This window comes from Polyodon spathula, chromosome 27 (assembly GCF_017654505.1).
Source record: "Polyodon spathula isolate WHYD16114869_AA chromosome 27, ASM1765450v1, whole genome shotgun sequence".
In the NCBI taxonomy this organism is placed as follows: domain Eukaryota; kingdom Metazoa; phylum Chordata; class Actinopteri; order Acipenseriformes; family Polyodontidae; genus Polyodon; species Polyodon spathula.
This window is the reverse complement of record NC_054560.1, coordinates 2,958,567-2,981,062: the sequence shown is the minus strand read 5'-3', so window position 1 is coordinate 2,981,062 and position 22,496 is coordinate 2,958,567. Positions and strand designations below refer to the sequence as shown.

General features: G+C 41.7%; 2 protein-coding genes across 2 annotated transcripts; both read left to right on the top strand.

Annotated features, from left to right (window-relative positions):
- The first annotated feature begins 2,584 nt into the window (after positions 1–2,584).
- On the top strand, positions 2,585–8,728 carry LOC121301369 (CTD small phosphatase-like protein 2-A). The gene is made up of 11 exons (XM_041230704.1): positions 2,585–2,908; positions 4,010–4,145; positions 4,259–4,384; positions 4,788–4,905; positions 5,255–5,360; positions 5,464–5,550; positions 5,827–5,889; positions 6,349–6,428; positions 6,758–6,884; positions 7,238–7,333; positions 7,579–8,728. Exons 1-11 carry the CDS (start codon positions 2,783–2,785, stop codon positions 7,642–7,644), a joined length of 1,131 nt encoding a protein of 376 aa, XP_041086638.1. The 5' UTR covers positions 2,585–2,782; the 3' UTR covers positions 7,645–8,728.
- A 1,434-nt stretch (positions 8,729–10,162) lies between these two features.
- LOC121301365 lies at positions 10,163–16,092 on the top strand. Its single transcript, XM_041230699.1, has 5 exons — positions 10,163–10,268; positions 11,912–12,249; positions 12,506–13,066; positions 15,030–15,243; positions 15,634–16,092. The coding sequence occupies exons 2-5, from the start codon at positions 11,931–11,933 to the stop codon at positions 15,836–15,838; spliced, it is 1,299 nt and encodes a 432-aa protein (XP_041086633.1). The 5' UTR covers positions 10,163–10,268; positions 11,912–11,930; the 3' UTR covers positions 15,839–16,092.
- The last annotated feature ends 6,404 nt before the right edge of the window (positions 16,093–22,496 follow it).

Genomic DNA, 22,496 nt, shown 5'->3' with positions numbered 1-22,496 from the left:
ATATTAATTAGAGGGCGGGACTTTACGACAGATCTCTAGTTAACTGCTTGTCTGCCTGGAGATAGGTGTTCTCGATTGTAACTAGAACGAGCACGTCTCTGTAAATACTCGGGCCGTGGTGTCTTTCCAAGGAACGCTTTGGTTCACCTTTTTCCAGATAGCAATACGTGAATGCCTGACTTATCCCAAAGCACAGTGCCTGTATTGCAATCCTAAAAGATGAGCGTCAATCATTTTTGGGGGCTTCAAAAAGCTGTAAAGCTGAAATGTATGCTGCTAGAGGACAATCTGCTCTGGTGTTGGACAGCTCTTGTAGTGCTGTGCTTGAAATGTGGCTGGGCTAGCTGACTCTGGGGGACAAACTGCGTCGCTTTGTATTTGAAGGTGGGTAACTGTTTAATACAGAAGACCAGCTTTCCTACCAGAGCTTTGTACACTGCAGTGAATGCCTCTGAAAGGTAAAAAAAAAAGACCCTTTACGCCACTCTCGAACTAGAGATTAGCAAATCCTATATCAGGCACTTAGCTGGGCTTGATCACACACTGGCACTCTTCAATTTGTTATAACAGTACTACAGTGGGAACGTTTGAACACACATACTCCATTGCAGTACCCAGCAGTGGGCCAGTTATGACTAGTAGGATTTTATAAAGATGATATCCCAGTGGCTTGCTTTCTGTTTTTGACAGTCATATTATTTAAGGTATTTTTTCTTTCCAGCATGCAGATTATTTCCACTAGGACGGATTTTGAATTACCGAATTAGAAAGTACATCAGATTCACAACAAGGGCCGCGCCTCTCCCACCTCTTCCTGCCGAGCAACTGAAAACAGCCGACGAGGAAACATCGCTGAAATGATGTTCTGACACTGCAAACATGGTTGACTGATATTCTTCTAATTTAAGAAATGATGTCATGGGTTTCATGATCGCTGGCGGATGGGGGTGTCTCTGGGGGCTGGGTGGTGCTGAAGTGTTAGGGTCCATACGCCTCTGTGTGAGCATGTGATCCAGATCTCTGAGGGATGACAGAGACCAGGCTATAGTGAACTGTGTTATTCAGTTGCTCATTGCTAATGTAACATGAGGCTTGCAGTGTTAGTTTATATATATATATATATATATATATATATATATATATATATATATATATATATATATATATATATATATATATTTATACTGTATAAACGCTTTGCTTTGCCAACACTCCTTACGAAACCGGGTACACTCTTTGTGAGCGGAAACACCTTTTAAAAGCTCACCACAGTAAAAGCATTGCGAAGCATACTGAAAGCATGGTAAAGTCCAGAGAGGTATAGGTTAAGGACATTAAAAACAGGGCACAGCCTGGTCAGGGGTCTTTGCAGTCTCCTGTCCTTCAGCGACTATTAGAGACCTGCTGCCTCTCATCAGACTGGGAACAGAGTTGAGAGAACGCAGCAGAATGTTCAGAGCAGCCTGTGTCCCACGCAGAGCTGTGGGGGAGTTCAGCATTGATACACACACACTCACACACACTCACAAAGACACACACACACATGCACCTCCTCCTGTCTGCATGCAGACACACACACACACACGCACCTCCTCCTGTCTGCATGCAGACACACACACACACACACGCACCTCCTCCTGTCTGCATGCAGACACACACACTGAGAAACACACACACACACTCACAGACGCACACACAGGTGCACCTCCTCCTGTCTGCATGCAGACACACACACACACACACACACACACACACACACACACACACACACACACTCACACACACACACTCACACACACGGATCCAGGAAACATTCTAATTGTGCCCCATAACGTCAAGTACCAGTATATGATTTTCCAGCATTCAAAGCTACAAGAATTATGATAAACTGGATCACTTTAGCATAGATCCACTCTATGTGTAAATGCAACTTTACCCACAGGCTCACAGTAACTTGAGATAAAGAATGCCCTTACCAAGTTTAATCACAATTAGAGAAGCGGTTCTCAATGTATCATGTGTATCTTATTCCTTTCTTAAAATACAGTAGTCACATTGCAACACATAAAAAAAAAAAAAAAAAAAAAAAAAAAATGACTGCAAAGATTCAGTGTGGCTTGGTCTGACAACCAACTTGCGCCATCTGGTGGATGACCGGCGTCATTGTAACGCTGTAAATGCAGTCCTCAATGAAATGTGCAGGACCACCGTAAACTTTAGAAATGTGTTTTCCGAGTACGGTGTTTCTAGAAAGACGGCTTTTTAACAACACTGAATAGATGAGGCGGGTTAAGTCACACTGTTCGAGCACTGACAAAAAAAGCAGCTGACAAACATTGTGACACCATGAACAGTGACCGGAGTGACAGTGGGGTTTAGATGTCTTAAACTGCAGTATATAACTGTGTGTATTGACGGGTATATTTGGAGGTGTAGCGTTTTTATTGTCACAGAAGTATGAAACTATAATTAAAAATATTCATTCACACATACAGTACTTCCTTTACGTTCCCAAAACGTGCCCAAGACGTAACGTGTCGCGTCTGAAGAACACGCCCAGCCCGTTGCTAAGTTACCCCGCAGCCTGGCTCTTCGGCCCGGCAGATTTAAATCGATAAACAGGAAGCGCTGCTAGGCCGAGTGCGGGATTCATTGCAAACATTTCCCCGTTAACCGCCGGCGCTTGATGAAAACACAGCCGCGGGCAGTCTAACGACGTGAATGGGGGCGAAGACACAATTCCCTCTGCGCTTTCCGTTTGTTTGTTATTAAAAGTTTGGAAATGTTGCTCCGGTCGAGAAAGATCCACGCCCGACAACCAACAAAGGAGCCGATTACACCGCGTACCCCTCGCCGGGCGACCGAGAGCCTGAGCAAGACGCCCCGGTCCACGAAGAGAAGGAAGGCGGTAAGTTTTGGCGGGGCCTCTCCAGAGTAAAGCAGCCGGGCCCTTTTCAAGCCAGCCGCCGGTGTTTTAGTTAGCAGAGCTTCCTGAACCGAAGAAGGCAGGCCTGGGGGGCATCATTTGCTACAGTTTCCCGCAGCAGGCGCGCCAGTCTGGGGGTTAGCTGCTGTTTCGGGGTGTCGGTGTAGCTCACACGGTTGAGATCAGCAGCGCTGCAAGAACAACGAAACCTTCAGTCAGAACGGTGGCTCCAGTCCTGGAGCAAGTAGCAAAAACATTCAATAACTGAAACAAAATATATACATATAACCGACAAAATCAAAATCATGACGGAGAGACGCCGGTGCGTAACATCTTTATCGTTAGCGCTTACTGCAGACCCCTCTTAATTATTATTATTATTATTATTTTAATATAAAAAATTCAAATTTTAAATGTCATAAGGATGTTTTATTGACAAAAGATAGCCACTCAAAAGTGATTTTATTAGATTACGAAACTCATTTCCCGTCCAGCTGTTGCCGGTGAGGCTGATGCAAGTAATTTTGTGGGGCAATGGCCACGAATACTTGTATCTGCTCAGGAGCTGTGGGTTTGAAAATGCGTGTCAGCTTTCTCAGATCGGAACGAGTGAAGCCTGATTTTCCTGGCCCGCTAAACTACACCTATGCCGGTGTTAAAAAAATAAAAATAGGTACACTAATCTAGCGTTTGTATAGTGTAACAAAAATCAGCGGGTCGGTAACTAAGTCTAGAAGTACAGTAGTGCTGCTATGTGATTTGTCAAATAGTTTTTCAATGGCATGTCACCACGTTGTTGTTTATTGCGTCGTAGTTATTACCCTTTTTGGATAATTGACCTGTGGTAGAAAAAGAGGAGTGAATGCAACACTGCTCAGTCATGTATTAATGATCCCATAATGCAATTATTAATTCATGCCTAAATTTTGTTGATTTTATTTTTTCTAAAGTTAAAAACTCATTGGGATGTCAACATGAGCATGCCCTCCTGTTTCAATTGAAATATTCATATAGTTAGTGTAAACGTTGCAGGGATCTAATGTGTTTGTGACAGAGTCACTGATCTGCTGTTGTCATTGACAGTCTAAGGATGATGATGATGTCCTGGCTGGCCCAGTGTGGCCCGAGTTTGAAGAAGACGTTGCTCAGTCTGCCAAGAAGAGAGGCACCATGCAGACAAGGAGCCGTCTCAAAGCAGAGAAGGATGATGATGACGAAGGCACGTGAACACTCTGCATATCCCAGAATGGACAAATGAAACGCAGTTGAGTTCAGTACGTTGCAGAGTGCTCATCACTAACATAGTGCATCGTTGTGATTTTTTTCCTGCAGAGTTTAAAACTCCACTGCGAGGACGGCAGTTGCGGGTGAGGTTTGAGATGAATGAAGATTCACCAAGGAATGCTGTTCGGAAAATCTACTCTCCCATCGCCTGCTTGTTATCTCTGACCCAGCGTGGTGAGTGGAATCCATCGGGCGTTATTAGTTTCAAGGAGTTTTCTTCACCTGTTGCTCATTTAAAAAAAAATTGGGAAGGTCAAACATATAAACCACATGCTGGGTTGTATCAGAATTATTCTATAGGAGGTGCACATGGCTAAACTGGAGGAATAAAAAAAGACCTTGACCTTGGGTGAATTATAATTCTAATTACAGCAGCATTGTTTGCTGAAATTACAATTACAATTACAAGGATATTTGGTGAAATTACAATTATGCTTCAGTAATTACAATTATACAAACATTTTTACTCTATTTATAAATAATCAAGCAGCAATCACAGACAGATACAGTAATAGAGGTGGATAGAAAATGAATCATTTCCTTTTTTTTTTTTCCATTTTACCATATTTTCCTAAAGATGACAAGACACCACGGCGTCAAAGGACCAAGACTTGGAACCAGAACCGGGTCGAGATGGAATCCAACTGCTTCAGTCCAGTTCTCGGGAATGAGGAGGACAATGAGGTTTTCAACCCGTGAGTAGAGCATTTCACCCAGACTCAGAGCATGAATCTGGAGGGGTGGGCATGCATCTGCTGTTTGAAGTATACAGTTGGGTTATAGGATATTATCAAACTGATCATCTTGTTACCATTATAGTCCATATTGCTGTTTAATAACCTCCTCTGTGAGACAAACCTTGTCCTCTATCTTACTATCAATATCAAGATAAATTCATATATATATATATATATTCATATTCAAATGTGAGTGCGGAGATTGCTGTGTTAGTTTTAATTTTTGTACAGTTGTGTGTTCTGTATGAACATCATAGCCTTTTGTGGTTCACTTAAATTCTATTTATGGTTCCTTTGTATCCTACAGATACACCTTCATAAAAAACATCCCATCCCAAGTAGGACAGTACAAAATCAGAGATATCCCACTGAAGACAAGGAGCATCCCCGAAAGCACGCTGGTTCTGGATCTGGTGAGTTCTCTTCTATCTGCAAGTTGTATTGGGTAATGTGATATAAGTTACACAACATGTTATGCTTCCTGTCCTAAACTTTTGAGTGTTTGTATCTGTGCAGGAAGAGACTTTAGTCTACAGCTCCCTGAATGTAATTGAGAATGCAGAACACACTTTTCTCACCCACTTCCAGGATCAGCAGTATGAGGTTTGTGGTGTCCCACTCCTTTTAACTCTGCTGCTTGTTTGTGTGTGGCCTGTTTTTCAATGTCATTTAATTTAAAATATTAATACAATCGTGGTTGTAATTTGAATAATATGTAATTCACAGGGGGAGAGCAACATAATGCAGTACATTGTTGTGTGTGTACTGGATCTCTTCCATGGTTTTATACATTAAAGAATTTGAATGACAAATACAATTCTCTGAAGAGTACTTTCTTAATTCAAGCTTGTGTTTTGTTCCACCCCTCCCCATCTTCAGGTCTACATGAATATGAGGCCCTATGTGCAAGAGTTTTTGGAAAGGATGTCCAAAGTATATGAAGTAAGTCTCTTCCCTATTCTCTGCAGTTTCATTCTCATCTGTTTGGGGAAATCGCCCAGTTTTTTATTGAAATGCATCATTGTACTGAAATGTATATATTTCTCTTAGAAGAACTATATACATATGTAACATAAATGTTTAGTATTAATTCCTCAGAGATAGATAGATAGATAGATAGATCGATCTATCTATCTATCTATATTGATATATATATATAAAAATAAAATGTATGTCTTTTTTCATATGAAGAACAGTAATGAATGGGTTAGGGAAATCCAATGCTTTTCACAGTGATGCTTTTTTTTGACTTGTGCATTGTGTCGCAGTTAATCTGGGATTAAGTTGGGGCTTCAAACTCTTTATATTGGCTCACATTGGTTTAGCACTGTTCAGTCTGATTTATCTGGTGTAGTAGAAGTACTGTTTTTGTTCATTAACTTCATTATATTTGTTTTCCAGATATTTGTCTACACATCTGCTAAAAAGGAGTATGCGGATGAGATTTTAGACTTGGTGGACCCTCAGAAAAAGCTAGTTCGGTAAGGAGCATGTTAAATAGTGCTGCTGACTGATGTAAACACACACCTCGTTGTACCGTGAAGGGCTTTTTGCTGGTGTGCAAATGATCAAAGAAAACTTGTCACTTCTGAGTCTAGTTTTTTTTTTTTTTTTTTTTGACTTTTTAAATGGAAATCTTTGTTACAATCTTGCAATGCATTTTAAAGAAACACTGGGCTGACTGTTTCATAGGATTTGTTTGGCATTACTGGACACCTCCCTCCCCCAGTGTAAAAAGCCTAATGCCGCATTGACTGCTAGTGACCTCTGAAAACCCCCAGTGCTTATCCTGCCTCTCTCCCCTCTGCAGACATCGCTTGTACCAAGAAGACTGTTTCTGTGTGCAGGGGCACTACATCAAAGACCTTGCAGTGCTGAAGCGGGACCTGGCCAAGGCTGTCATTGTGGGCAATACCCCCTACACCTTCCCTTACCAGGTACACCCCGCCTCTCTCTGCAACACGTTAACCAAGAGCAATTTGAGTTCTGGATCTCCAAGTTAAACTTCGTATTAATGTTTTTCTGTTTTAAGTTAAAGCCCAGGATTTTCAAGAAGTCACTGTGGCCATGCTGCAATTAAACTTGACAAGTGGAGTCAGCAAACCACAGGACAACAAAGCTGTTGGCATCTGCTGCTTTAATATGGGAATCCAGGTGTGGTTCCAGCATTAAAGTGCAGAATGTTGCCTTTTCACAGCAACAAGTCCTTTGGTTTCACAGCAGGTGATCAGTGGCCAAGTGTAGGTCAGATGTGCGCTACTGATGCCTGGGTGTTTGTTTTTTTTTCCAGCTGATGAACATGATCCCAATCCCCAGCTGGTATGGAAACAAAGCAGACCAAGAGCTCCAGAAGCTGATTCCTGACTTGGAAAAGCTGTCTGAAACTGTAAGTAACGTTTGTGTGGTAGGGTTTGACTAGGGTGCCAATGTCAACGTATCATCATTATTCATTCATTTGAAGTGCATTCTGATTCCTGCGTAACGGTTGAAAATCTGCGTGTAAGAAATTCTCATACTGTCTCAAACTCCTGGGCTTTGTCTTCCACATACACCTTCTGTAACCCAGCTGAACGCAGCAGCACGCTGCCTTGTTTCACAGCTGCTTCACTGGAGTGTGCATTTCTTTTGCAGGATGATTTTCAGGTCGTGTTGAAGAGGAGAGCGGATCAGTTGCACAGACTGTTGTCCGAAGATTGACGACATTGAAAATATCAATCCTTTAGTAGCCGGAAAATATATAATTCTTCTTTTTAAAACATGTCTTAATCTGTTTTAGGAGACCTGTCTCCCATTCGCTTAACTGCTGCTGGGTTTAGGGTGGTCTCTGTCAAGGTTGCTTTGAGACACCATTTCTTAGATGAGCTGGGGTTCAGATTGTGTTTTTTTTTTTTTTCTTTTTTTAATCTTCAACACAGGGCTTTTCTATACTTTGCAGGTTCTAGAAGTCACTTGTGTAGAACCATAATTCTGTGTTGGCACACATGTAGTGGAGTTTAAATCCGTTATCCACAAAGAATTGTAGCGACCTGGAATCGGATACATGCTGGGGATGAAGAAAAGATCATTTAACAAAAAAAGCAGTTAATGTAGCCTTTTGTTAATTTAAAGAACAGAAAAATTCCTTTCCAGGAATGCTGTAATATACTGTACATAATCTGTAATGTGATTAGCGTATGTCACTTTTTTACGTGTCCTTTTTAATTTGCTGTACAAATGTGTTTGTTAAACCTGCATTATTTTTTTTTTTTTATTTTTTTATTTTGTAATGCTAGAGCACAGAGCTGCGTGCTTTGCAATTGTTTGCCTACAGTTTAACAATTGACACCTATTGGAACACCGAGGCATCACATTCCTCTCACTGGGTGTCGCCCTCTGGTGGATTTGGCAGACAGTGACTTTGCCAGCGAGAGTGCACATGTACAGTTAGTTTCTAAATATGTATTTTATTCTTTTATATTAACCTAGATCTATTTTTTTTTTTTTTTTTAATAAAATCTAAAAAAAAAAACTAATCTTTTTGACACCAGAAGTCTAGTTTTCAATGATGGTAACTTCTGAAGGCTAAGGATTTTTTTTTTTGTTTGTTTCATTTTCTACAGCAGTTTTAAAATGGCATTAGCTAATTTTAAATACGCTTTCTAAAATATTCTACATGAATTGGGCTGTTTTTTGTTTCTGTGTCAGTTTGGTTTTGATTTAAATGTTGTTTTTCCTCCAACATGTGCTCAACACAACTCCTGAATTTGATTTTTATCCTGAAAAATAAAATGAATTATTACTACTTGATGCTCTGTGTACTTATTGCCCATTGCCGGTACACCACTGAAATATTCCTTATAACCATCTTGACGGATTATTCCATTGACACTAATGGATTTAATGGAGTCTTTGCACATTGGATTACATTTTAGCCAAATTAACTTTGTTTCTCTAAGCCATTTTTAATAAGCATCTTTCAAAAATTAAGGTTAGAAAATGAAGAATGTGTCTGAGTCGATCTTTTCATAGTTAAAGGAATTGTACCACTTGTATGAAGATGTTCACTAGTAGGTAAGCAGTAAGGTGTATGGGCTGGACTATTTCTTTGTACACTCATTTAAAGGTGTCTGGATTGAAAATTGGTCCATTTGAACTATATCTTTTTTTCCTGTTCCTAGCAGTAACTTCCTATAATGCAAGGTTCACAAACTTATTGAGACTGGATAATAGTGCTGGTTTATTAAAGCTTGTACATTTAATCCAATGAAATTTTATATATATATATAATTCAATTATTCCCTTCCCTTGCACATCCTTATAATCCCATACCAGCATTTCCCAAAGTCCTGGTGTAACCCTATCCCCCTGATGCTTCTGCCACATGCAATTCTAAAACAAAGCCAGTCATTGTGTGCAAGCCTCAGATCAGCCAACAGGCCATCAGGGGTCTGGGCAGCTTTAAAACAAATTATTTGGGGAGGAAGAGGCTGGGATATTGGAGACCCACACCGCTAGTAATTTCTAGGCTGGCTGTGAATGGCAGAGTGTTTCTAAGAAGGTTAGGCATTTACTTCTGTGCAAAACTGAACATGTGACTTAAATGTCCGAATATCTGGTACAAGGTGTAATCATGCACACATTACAGCTAAGGGCAGCCAGCGTGACTGAGAATCAGTATCCTAAGGGTTAGACATCACTTATCAATGCTGGGGCTTGGTAACCCATTGCAGTACCACAGTATTGTACTGTTACCAGAGTTTGTTTCTGTATCAGAACCGCCATGCAGTATATTCGGTACAAATCCATAGTTGCCATTTCCGATACTGCTATGATCTGTTAAGTGTATACAGCACTATACACCTGGGAAAGTATCATTGCTTTAACATAACTTGTATTAAACTAGTGGGGATTATTATTATTGTTACTATTATTATCGTTGTTGTTCTCATCTGCTGGCTATGGATTGCCAGGTAGGTTCACTTCTGCGACGCGGGCAATCTGAACGCTGTGCTGAACTACAAGGAGTGAAAGCAACAGCCAGTCCAAACGCGGTGGTATTTTCTCAAGAGCCGGAGAGCTGATTGGTCTATGGCTTGTGTACCGCATTGAAAACAAAAAAAAAAAAAGGTAGGCGGCGATAGAGTGGTATTTATGACATGAAACTTGACTCAAATTTTTGGAGTCATTCATAGACAAAGGCGTGGAGAACAGTTTGAAATCACACAACAAATATATATATATATATATATATATATATATATATATATATATATATATATATATATATATATATATATATAACATCGCGAGATACACCTATGTTTTGTGAATTGCCGAACAAGGTAAGTGATATATTTAAATTATGTATATAAAAATGCTAGCCTAATGCATAGTTATTCAATTTCTAAGTGCCTCATGTTTAAGTATGTTTTTGTTTATTAGAAAAGCAACAATAATAAAGAAACTTGTTACAGCCTGTGTTGTATCAGTAGAACAGTGTTCAGCTAACTGGACTAAAATAAAGCCTGTAACATCGCAGTATTCTTAGACAACAGAAACCGTTAGAATCATATTTAATTTGTGAAAATGATAGTTTAACAGTTTTTTCTTACCAAAGTTAAACATTTCTTACTACAATCGCTGTATCGAGTATAGCCAAACGCATGTGCGGCACTACATTTTTACTGTTCCGCTTTTTAGCTCAAAATAGTATTTAGCATGCGTACTGTTGTATAACTAAAGTTACGCATTGAAACGTTTAGGAGTGCAGTACTGCACATGTTTTAGAGAAGGTGCATTTAAAAGGAAAGTGTATGCACCGGGTGCGATGTGAGTCTAGAGCAAATCACAGCCATATGGGTGATCTACCCTTCGGGCTTTACTTGGGACACACGTTTAACGCAAAGCACCGTGCTTTATTTCTATAAAATACACCGATTTGTTTTTAGGGACAGAGTCTCAGAGTTCATTTAATTGCACCCCAATTTTTGTTTTTCCCGACGCGCTTGGATACCTCGTCTGGCTCAGGTTTCTCCTAGCCCTCTTGCAGTCAGCTCAGATAATAACATCCTGTCACGCCGAGACGGGGCAGAAGCCAAACTCAATTCCCAGATGTGCGAGAGAGCCCTCCTCCACACACACAAGGGGCTGAAAAGAAACACACTTGCCATATGTAACACACACTTTTGTGTTAAACTTCATGCCAGATGAATTTGTTATTCAAATGGCATCCCTCCCATGTGGGGTGGAATGTATAAAAGCTGCATCTCCCAGTTGCAAGGCAGTTTCAGTCCTGATTGGCAGGACAGCAGTAGTTGCATTCTGATAGAGTGTGAGTGTACTGTAGGTGCTCAGTTGGCAGGTGCTTCATTATCAACGGTTTGGACCACGAGGATAATTTTGTTCCTGGTTTATAATTATTAACTAGAAAGTATAAAGTACAGTGCACCATGTATATTTCACAATTTAATAATTAACACATTTGGTTCATTTGTGGGTGGCATGGTGCTTAGCGCTGCTGCCTCACAGCACCTGGGTTCAATTCCAGCCTAGGGGTTTGTCTGTGTGGAGTTTGCATGTTCCCCCTGTGTTCGCGTGGGTTTTACCCATTAGGGTATAATGGTCATACCCTATGTTGGAAGATTTATTCAGAATTTAAACATACATTCCAATATTATATAGAATTAGTTGGAAAATAAGAGGGTTATTCGTACCATATAACAGTAAAAAAAAGAAAAAACAAAAAAAAACTCTCAGGATTACAACAAATCCAGTGGTACCCCATAGAATCCCCTATTAAAGAAAGGCAGCTAACCCCTCTTCTGTACAGTAGAATGTGTGTTCTGTAGTTCAGACATCAGTATTGCATTTCCTTTCCTTGGTTTTCATACAGCCATTAATACAATCTGTTGTATGAATAAAGACCTGGTCTTGTAGCCTCTGAGCAGTGTGTACTTTTCGAATGCTTCTTGTTTGTTCCCTCCAGCCCGGCTACACCCGAAACCATGACATCAGCAGCCCACTTGCCCGCCAGCCGTCAGGAGCTGAAGGAGTTTGACAGCGTCAAGGAGTCCATCAGTGACATCATCAACCAACTGCAGGACATCGACCCCGCCCGCCTGTCCTTCTCGCCCTTTCTGGACCTGGACACCCAGATCTCACTGGCGCCCATCTCTGACAGCCCCGAGTCCTCCGTGGAGGAGCTCAACTCCCTGTCCCGCTCCTCACTGGCGTCCCGCTCCTCACTGGTGTCCCGCACCTCCCTGGAGCCACCACCAGGGGGAGAGAGAGAGGAGGGGCCCGGAACAGAGTGCACGCTGGGAAGTGAGTGCTCTTATTCTTCTCAAAAACATTAAAAGCACTTTAAGACCAATTAAAATTCTTAAACTATTAAGCATCACCTTAAAGAGCACCCTGGTAATTGTCTGAAATATCCCAGTTCTCATGTATTCTTCTCCTTATTTAGAATCGGTTTGTAGATCATTTTTCAGTAGCTGGTACACCAGAGTGTAACCAGTAACCTGTCCCCCTTTCAACACAGTAAAAACATTTTTATTTTTTTTATTTGCCTTGTACCAAGGGAGACATTCAATATCAAATCAAAATGAGTGCTCAGAATCATCTGTGGTGGAAGAGGAGGGGCGTGTGGTTGTCACAGTAACAAGCGAAACATCCTTCCTGGATACCGTCAAGACAGATGGCCACAGAGACAGAATTGTCCCTCAGTCCCAGGGGGGGATTCCAAATGGGACAGAAGAAAATCACCCACAGACGCTGAATCGGTTTGAACTGGCCAATCAGGAAGCTACGAGGGACGAGGAACAGCCATTCCTGGGCCCGCCCCCTCACGCCGAGACCATAGAGCTTGTTTCCCATGGTTCCCAGGGGCAGCCTGAAGATCGTCCCTCCCTCGTCACTCCAGAGGCCTCAGACAGGGGGCGCTGTGGGTGCTGTGGGTGTTGTCGAAGTGCCCGGCTCAGAGCGGTCTCCTCAGTCTTTGCTTCGCTGCTGCTCCTCCCCGCTGTGCTCTACGGACTGTACTTCTACCTGCCCTTTGACCCCCCGCTCTGCCCAGACCTGACCAGCCGAATCACGTTTACCATTCGCTGCTGCGTGGCTTCAGCGACCCCCATCATCCTGGGTAAGTATTGAAATCAGACTCGTTCATTTCCATCAGCAGCAGATGGAGATCAAATCCACTTCAATTGAGAAGTTACTGAATTAGGGGAGCAGGTTTTAAATCTCAGAGTGCAGAAAACAAATAGGCAGAACACGATGGCTGTGGATATATTAGACTGTCAGGGAAATGTTGGAAGTCGGTTAATTAATTTATAAATAGCAATCATAAAATTCAGATAGGTGATCTTAGACTTTTGTGGGATATGCTGTTAGATTGGATTGTAGATTTTAAATGGAAACGGCTGCTGCCCCAGTTTGATGCTGGGAACGAGATGAGATTGAGTTTTACAGACTCGTTTCAAGGTGCAGATGGCAAGTGTTATTTGTAACAGTATTTTCAAATAATATAATAATAATAATAATAATAATAATAATAATAATACTAATGTAACCAGGAATGCTTTTAGAGTCAAATGTAATTGAGGCCAGTAACCTTTGAAAACTGTCTTGACCAACAAAAACAATTGGAGCTCTTTGCAATAAGAAAAGCTCTCCCCTACTCTTTTAATTTAAAACAGAGGTGGGGGAAGGGTCTGTTTTGGGGCATTGAGGAACCCTCCCGAGTGGAGCCTGGTTAATTAACGCGGGGTGCAGAGCGTGCACAGAGGAGTCGTCGCTCGACAGCTGGAATTCAACATCTCCCCGACTGTCAGAGAGGGGGGCTGTACCCAGGGGACTGGCCTGGGGCCCTGCTAACACATTACTTCACTGTAATCTACAGCAGCGTGGCTGAGAGACATGGGAAAGCAGAGTAGTGTAAAGCATTGTTATGTGGGGTATAATTAATGTGTGTGTGTGTATATATATATATATATATATATATATATATATATATATATATATATATATATATATATCATTAAAAGTAATTGATAAAATATTTACTTTTGACTGATAAAATATAATAATTCGCTACAACTTTTTGGCTTCTGCCTTCTTCAGGAAGCACGCTGCAATAGTCAGGTAGACTGATGTTATTTAAGCTTGAAAGTCGCACAGTGATTTACAGAAGAATGTTCTAAGAACACTGAGACACAGACAGTTCTGCGGTGGACTTCCAATCCTAAAAGGATGCATTGTCTCCCAGGTTCATATACATATACATAATTGCTTTTTCTGCCCAGGCAATATTTTCACTTGAAATCCAGTGTTAAAACACAGATGGAAGTGAGATAAGTCGTTGTTTGTATTGAGAGCCCTGTTGTCTATTGATTCGCCGCTGTCTTGATCTGGTGTTTCCTCTCATTAAATTGCTCCCTTCCGGCACACGGCCCAAGGTTTTATCTGGACTTTCAAAAGAAGCTCGTTTCCTGCCTCCTGTGTTCTAAGTCAAGGCTGGGGTGATGGAATCAAAGAGGCAAGGCCAAAGAAGTGACCCTTGTCGCTTAGCAACCAGGTTCAAAGCAATTAGTTACTTCCTCACCAGACAAAAGAGCACAAGAAAAGTTTGAGCCCCCAGAGGCAGCTTATACATTTTACTAGCAGGCTAACTGAAGAACTGCCTTGAACTGCAGATCGGAGCCATTGTTAGAGGGCGTGGAAAGGCTTGTGTTTCCAGAAGATCCCTTGAAAATCCTTTTTCCCTGGTACATTCTCACATTCATTCTTAGGGTCCCCTAACCCTAACTATTACACACGCAGTAGTACTGAATTTAGAAATAATAAAAGAAACGTAGAGTCCATAACTAACGTTTTGACTAGAAGTCTTTTTGTCATTGAATTTGTCAGGGCTCATTCTACAATGCTGTGTCCACATGATGAGCATGACCTGTGTTTTTCACAGACTTTTTTGTGCATGTAAGAAGTCAAGTTTGGCTGGTGCCCGCTTCAAGATGATGGTTGGTTCATCCCTCCTGCAGCTGGGCTGTGATTGGCAGGTTTATTGTAGGATACACCCACTCCCAGTCTGTCTGCTCCCCTGACAGGTGTGCTGACAGCCGCTGTGTCCAGACTCTGCTCCCCTGCTCTCCACCCCCTGGAGGCGTGTCCACGAGGCCCCGCCCTCCAGCAGCGATTTGTCTCTGCCTCCATTGAGCAGCTCCTCCTCTACGCCCTCAACCTGGTCGTTATGGCGACTTTCCTGGAGCAGGAGCAGCTGAGGGCCGTGCCCACCCTGGCAGGCGTGTTCGGAGTTGGGAGGTGAGTTCTGCGAAGGGTGAAGAGTTTCAGAAGTCTTTTTCTTTCATTACCCCTTTTCCTTTTCATGATGGTTACAATCATCCCGAAGGATGCTGAGCGCTGCTGCACCAGCACTGAATTCAAATCATTTGTATTTATTAGAATCCTAATTGCCAGCTCCTTTTCAATACTTCCTGATTTCAAAGGCTCCACATTGTTACTGTACACCAGCAGTGTTGAAAGGTCACACAAATTAAACTACACAGCTAGATCCACGTGTAAATTGATAAAAGCATGCCCAGCCAGATGTTAAGGTGGTGTGTGACATCACTGAACTGACAGCAGATGTGTGAGAAGCCTTTGTATTGTAAAGCAGTGTGTAAAGCAGCTGTGTCTCTGCTCTCTCCCCAGGCTGCTGTACTGGCTCTCTCTCCAGCTCTGCAGCTCCATGCGGGGCTTCAGCTCAGGACTCACCTTCTTCCCCCTCTTGGCGATGGCTGCCTTCAACCTGTTCTGTCTCTTTGAGCTGGGGCTCAATCACCTCTTCCCTGTCCCCCAGGGAGAAGCCTCCTCACACACCACACCCACACCTGGCCTTGCAATACTCGGCGGCTGACACTAGAGGGTACTGTTGGTCTTGTTGTTGTGCTTTTGTTTTCTTGGTCTCTGTTGAATGATTCTCTGGCTTCCAGTGTGGAAATGTCAAAATAGGAATTTAAATGATATGCAGAGAATTCCCCCAAAAAAGAAAAAACATATAGTCGCAAGTGTCATAAATTTTCGTCATATTGCTTAATTATGATTTTTATGGCTGATTAATTGTGATGGGCTGAGATGCATTTATAATATGTAATGTGCTGCCTCAATTGTTCACGATGTATGTTTATTAAATGTTGTTTTTATACAAATGCGTCTTTCAGTTTTGTATTTCAAACAGGATTGCTACTTGAAACCTCAGTAGTGCAGATATATGTGGAAATGTGTATACAGTATATTGTCAGAGTTTTGTTGTTTTGTGAAAAAATATGTATTTCTGATCTCAATCAAGCCATATTGTGAATTATAAGTGATATAATTATCTGCTATTGGAGCTGAATTACAATATAACTGGTTTGTCAAAACATAGCACCATTATAGCAATGGCTCTTACATGGCAGCTGCCCAGGAGCTATTCTTGCACCTCCGTGCAGAACCATTGTAGTGCCAGTGTGCCAGTCCTATTGAAGACCATAGTAGGGGTCGACTGGAGCAATCAGATTAGGCACAAAGCAGCATACAACATAAACACTTTATTAAGAGACCAAATTAAAAGCAATTGAATATAGTACAGTGCAGTCGGAATTAAACACACTGTACACATGAAACCCACTGCATGCCCTGGGAGGCTTAATCTAACTGCGTTTGACTTGCAGTGCCTTCGTTGTCATACTATAGTTTTGCAAAGTCCTGTCCTCCTTTCTTTTCAGGAATCATTTACCCAGTTAAAGTATTTCAATATATAAATACATTTCAAAAATAATGCTAATAATGATCTAAGCATTCTTAAAGGATCATAAACAGGTAGGAAATTAAATATTAGAAAAAAAAATGCAGATATATAGTTTCACAGACCTAAGGTAGCATGGCCAAGGTTAATGCAATCCTGAGTCAGTGAAACCAGCCTGTCATATATAATAAATAGTTAAATGATATCCCTTTAATAGAACTGTTGTTGCAGAGCAGGATCTGTTTAGCTCGGCAGGGATGGGTTTAGGGTCCTGGCTGTCATAGACAGGAGTGCTAGAGGCTGGGGTACGTACGTTAGTGATGCCCTGGAGGAAAGCCTCTCTAGCCAGCCTGCCCGGCCCGGCCCATCCACGGTGTTGCCGTTGTTCTCCGGTCCTCAGGAGGAACTGTAGATGTGGATGTGCTGGGGGATGTGCTGCGATGTCAGTCACTTGGCCGTCTAGCATGCGCACACCTGCCGAGGGGACAGACATCACTGGTGAGCATGCGACCTCTTTTAGAACACCCTATCCACAGTCTGGGGTTTGCATGCTGCAGGAATGCAGTGCAATTAAACGGTCACGGGTGCTACTGTATAGGATCAAGAGGCTCCAGTGAAGGGAGGAATCTGAATCACTACAGTTGGAGCTGATATAATTGCTCTGAAAAATCTAGGGAGGGGGATGCTCAGGAAACGTTTTTGTGCCATTATAAATGGGCTGTTAAATCAACAACAAACCCAGGCAGGATCTTTTATGTTCAGATGGCACGAAGGTTTAAAACTGATGAAACACACACTTGCCACAAGCCTGCCTCTCCTTCGGTAGTTCATTTAAAATGAACCAAACAGTAACTCAGCTTGATTTTGGTTCCTCTCAAACAGGGCGACAGGGATGGAAATGAGACTCCTACTGCATAGCAGTCTCACCCATTCCAGGTTTTAACACCAGCTTGATTAGCCACTGTGTGGATAACAAGCTCAGGTGGGTCTTATTTAGAATTGGATCTGTAAGCACCATTAGATTTTTTTTTATCATGACACATTATTAATGAATATTTAATTTAACATAAGAGACATAAGAGGCTGTGTGGTCCAGTGGTTAAAAAAAGGACTTGTGTAACCAGGAGGTCCCTGGGTTCAAATCCCAGCTCAGCCACTGACTCATTGTGTGACCCTGAACAAGTCACTTAACCTCCTTGTGCTCCGTCTTTCAGGTGAGGCAGTGTTGTAAGTGACTCTGCAGCTGATGCACGGTTCGTACACTCTAGTCTCCTATTTTGTAAAGTTGGTGATGGTGGTCCACTGTAAAAGGAGCGAAATAAAGATTATTATTATATTACCCATAATTCAAGAAACTTTCGTATTCATTCATGTTTCTTTTAGAAAAGATTCATGCACGAAGAACTTTATTAAATCTGCCAAAACAGAATTATTATTATTATTATTATTATTATTATTATTATTATTATTATTATTATTATTAATAAATAGGCAGGTGGCTGGACACTCACATACCGCGTCTTAGCAACGCTCTAGTTACACCACTCCTCTTTCGAGATGCTTTTGATACTATATATTTTATATACTTTATAATGGCTGAAAATAACCATAAAACCAAAATAGTTCGGTATTACAGGTCTGCATATTACTTTTTTTTATTTTACTGTATTAGAAACACTACAGATATGTTGAGAAATGTTTATTTATTTATTTTAATATAGAGTGTATACGTGATTTGTACTCAGACATGTTCTGTTGGAGTCTCAACCAAAGACCTTTTGGTGCCTGCAGCACTAGGGGGCGCTAGCACTCTACTGTTTTCGGTACCGCGAATGAGTCTGAAGTCTTTCTCATATTGCTATATCAAAAACGGATTATTGCGACGAGTGCTATTGTTGTGCGCCGTTTGTAGTCTATATTAGTGTTCACACGTTTATTCTACACTGTGTGACAGGCAGTCCGTTTAAAACAGCTATTACAATTTTCTGCCCGCATTAAGCAAACTGCACATAAATTGATTTTAACACCCGTCATAATTTTAAATTAGGTAAACGCATTTCTTCAAACAGTGACCTTGGATAAAGTTTACAGCTGTACAGGTGAAAGCAGAGTGACGTGTATCAATTATCAATTACTCTAAGGGTGGGGTTTTGTATTAGGGAGGGCAGAATTAGACGTTTTGCGCTAGAAAGTGATACTTTAAAGACGGGCTGTTAACGTTATATTTGTGTGTAGGCTCTAGGAATGTTTTTGCTGCATGAATATTACAAATGGGTAATACAACCAGTTTGTTGTTCCTCGCTTGCTCACCAAAATAACAAACCTTAACTGACCGTGGTTAAGCTTCACCTGTTCTCTGCAGCTTACCTGGCCAGCCACAGCCCACTTATCCGCCTGCTATTGGTTAACGCAGTTGCCAATCCCAGGGGATGCCCGCCCCTAGTGAAGCGCGTCACCGGGTCGAGTGAAAAGCGGACTGAGACAGTTAAACTGGACAAGAACCGTGTCAGCGGAATCGGAGATTTAAAATTTATAAATCTCTTTTATTTTGTACCTGCCAGTATCTGTCAATAACATTGTTTTGTTTGGGATTTGTTATAATCATGTTCAACCATTTAAAAGAACGTTCTGAGAAGTTTCTTAACGAGAAGAACTTTGTAACAGACTGCCTCGCCAAAATAGAGGAGAAAAGCGGAATCCACAGGCGTTATCTCGCCACAGGTGAGATCCAGGCATAGCCTGGCTAGCTGTTGTTTTATCTGCGTTTGTGCAGCCAGCATCTGTCAATTACTCGTGCATTTACCGGAGGAACTCCGCGAGGAATATATAGTCACATATGTGACGGTGTCTTGGGTTGTGTGTAATTGTCATTTTATTGACCCTCTTCTTGCTCAGTGTAAATAGTCCCATGCAGCTCTGCATTACGGATTTTGCATCGATGACTCTTTGGGAGCGTCTCGGCTCAAAGTTTCTGTTGTTCTACACGCATGTTATTAAAAATAAAGTCTGATTCTCATTAGGAAAAACAGGCGTTTTAGCGCAGCTGTTCTCCGTTAAGGTAAATACCGCAGTACTTCACCTCATTGTGTGCTGGTACACTGCATTACACAGCAGCGATGAGAAACGGATAATATAGTGGATGTTAACTTGGCATCTATAGTACTACGCCATTTTCATGCAGTCAGGATTAAGAGGCTTTGACTGTAATATAATCGACGCAGTCCAGAAGTCTCTTTGTCTTCGCCACCTGTTCAGCTGTCACGTGACTGGTCAGAGAACGCTGGAGTTCTGGAGATTGCAAAGAACACGATCTGTTCTTAAACCTGCGGTCTAGTGTATATTATCATTATTACAGAGGGTACACTTTGTGCTACTGTAAACTTGACAGGCTTCTAATTCCCATTCCCATTCCCAACCACGTGGGGCTATAGTACAGGATCTGGAGGAGTGCCATTGCATCTCATTCTCAGACTCCTTGCTGAGACCAGATCAAACTGCCCTCCAATGCCCAGCCACAAGTTCCCATGTGACCGTTTCAAAATCAGACTGATCTCAGCCTGTGGACTGTATGAGAAGGTGGTGAAACTGAGCCCACTGCCTTGTATAACTGTCTGTTGATAGATCTACTATTTTTGGGTCCCCTCCCCTGGCTGTACTCACAGCTGTTGGTATGCATGAGGGAGGCTGTCTCAGGAGATCTCTGATACACAGAACACCTTGTTAAAAATGCCCTATAATGTGATTTTGCTAATATAAAAATAATATAATAATGTGATTTATGTGTGTGCTCAGAATGAGAATGGCATAGCATTAGGCTTCTGCATCAAAAAAGTATAGATAATCTGATAAAAACATGCTTGAATAAAAGGATTATATCGTATGTTGTGAGAAAGTTACCAAAAGGGACAGCTCTACAAAGCTCTCATGCAACATTGGCTGATAGAATGTTAAACAAGACAGAATTCAATGCAATCATTAGACTTGATTGAAACAAAGACCTTGACTGGAGGTGCCAAGTCTGTCAACCTCCATGAAGCCCTGCTGCACTCCACTGTACTGCACTGCACTGCAACCCGCTGCACTGCAACCCGCTGCACTGCACCCCTTTGCACTGCACCCCTTCGCACTGCGCTGCGCCCCACTGCACTGCAACCCGCTGCACTGCACTGCACCCCTTCACACTGCACTGCGCCCCACTGCACTGCACCGCGCCCCACCCTACTGTGCTGCACCCCACTGTTATGATTAAATAAATATATTTTAAATACAGTAGTCTCTGTGTATAGGAACACCTCCTAAGAGAACACTTCTGCACAGGGAACAGGAACTTCACTCAAAAGAACACCTTTTTGGCACCGCTAGCGCTTCGCTGCTAACTGATTAAAAACTGATACAGCACCGCTTTGTAACCTGATAATTCCTCCTCGTCAAACTCAAATGGTGTATTCCATCATTTCAAAACGGGCTTGTCATCGTGAGAGTAATCTAGAGCTGCAGCTGCATTTTTTAGCGTGTGTGTAGGGCGGTGCTGTGTTAATAACCATTGTGTTCAAATTCGGTCTCAATTACTGTTCAGAGCTGCTGCTGCATTTTACCGTATGTAGAGGTGTTTAGTTAATTTAGTTTGTCATTAACATTTGTTAGTTAGTTTATTACAGTTTAACATACCCTTGCCTATTGCTTTTCTCTTACTCTGTTCATTTCATTGTTGATGTGTCTTGACATACGTAATAAATACATTGATATTTATTGATCGCATCGTGATTGGCCTTGGTATATTGTGTTCGGTGGTCCACTCTGTCTTAGAACGCTTTGCTTCCTTCCTGAGGGGTGTTCTCTTAGCCAGACACTACTGTGCATAACATTTTTTTATTCAATAAAGAGGAAGTTCCTGGCTATGAGTATGAAAGAACACCGCCTACATGCCTGTCGTAATATTAGTTTGCTTTGGCATCAGAATTTCTATCTGTTATTGCAAAATGAGTGTGTGTAATTTGGGCAATAAGTCGTATGCAGGTCCTTTACTGTGAAGTAACTGCTGATCTAACAGGAGGCTTTTAATGATGTTAAAAGCAAAACAGGGAAGCTGTTTAGTTGAAATACTGGTTTGTGGAAATCATTTCCATATGCAAATAGTGCTTTAGATACACAGATGGTTGGTTCTAGAATCCATCTCGCCCTCCACTGGAATAATGGGTGCTCCCAACATATTACCCAGTTCACATGTGTTGAAGACGTGATTGTGAATGTGAATCGCATGTTGATCAGGGATTATTTATAGAGTGTGAAAAGGCTAGTGAGATGTGGGATCAATACCAGGTCTAATTAGGCAGTGTCTGCATGGGAAACTAAGGCTGATGGCACAAGGAAAGTCACTTGCTTGGAATGTATTGGGGATATGCCAGAAAAAAAAAAAAAACAGTAGTTCCAGAGTACAATATTAGTTTTTGTAATTTCTAACAAGCTAATACTCTGTGTTAGGGTGTCTCTTATTACAGAAATCATCAATTTGCACATTTGAGTCATCTCAGCCTCCCTCCGCGCTCTCAAACTGCACTACACGACATCTCTAATACAACAAGACATGATCTACACATGACAAGTCGAAGTGATTGATGACGCTGCTTGATTGCTAATGGCTTGCTTGTCTCTTTACAGGAAGTATGTCGTTCATCAGCCTCTATCTTGTCTTTGGTTACGGCGCTTCCCTGCTGTGTAATTTAATTGGGTTTGTGTATCCAGCTTATTTCTCGTAAGTATTGGGTTCTCTTATATGTCTATAAACTCA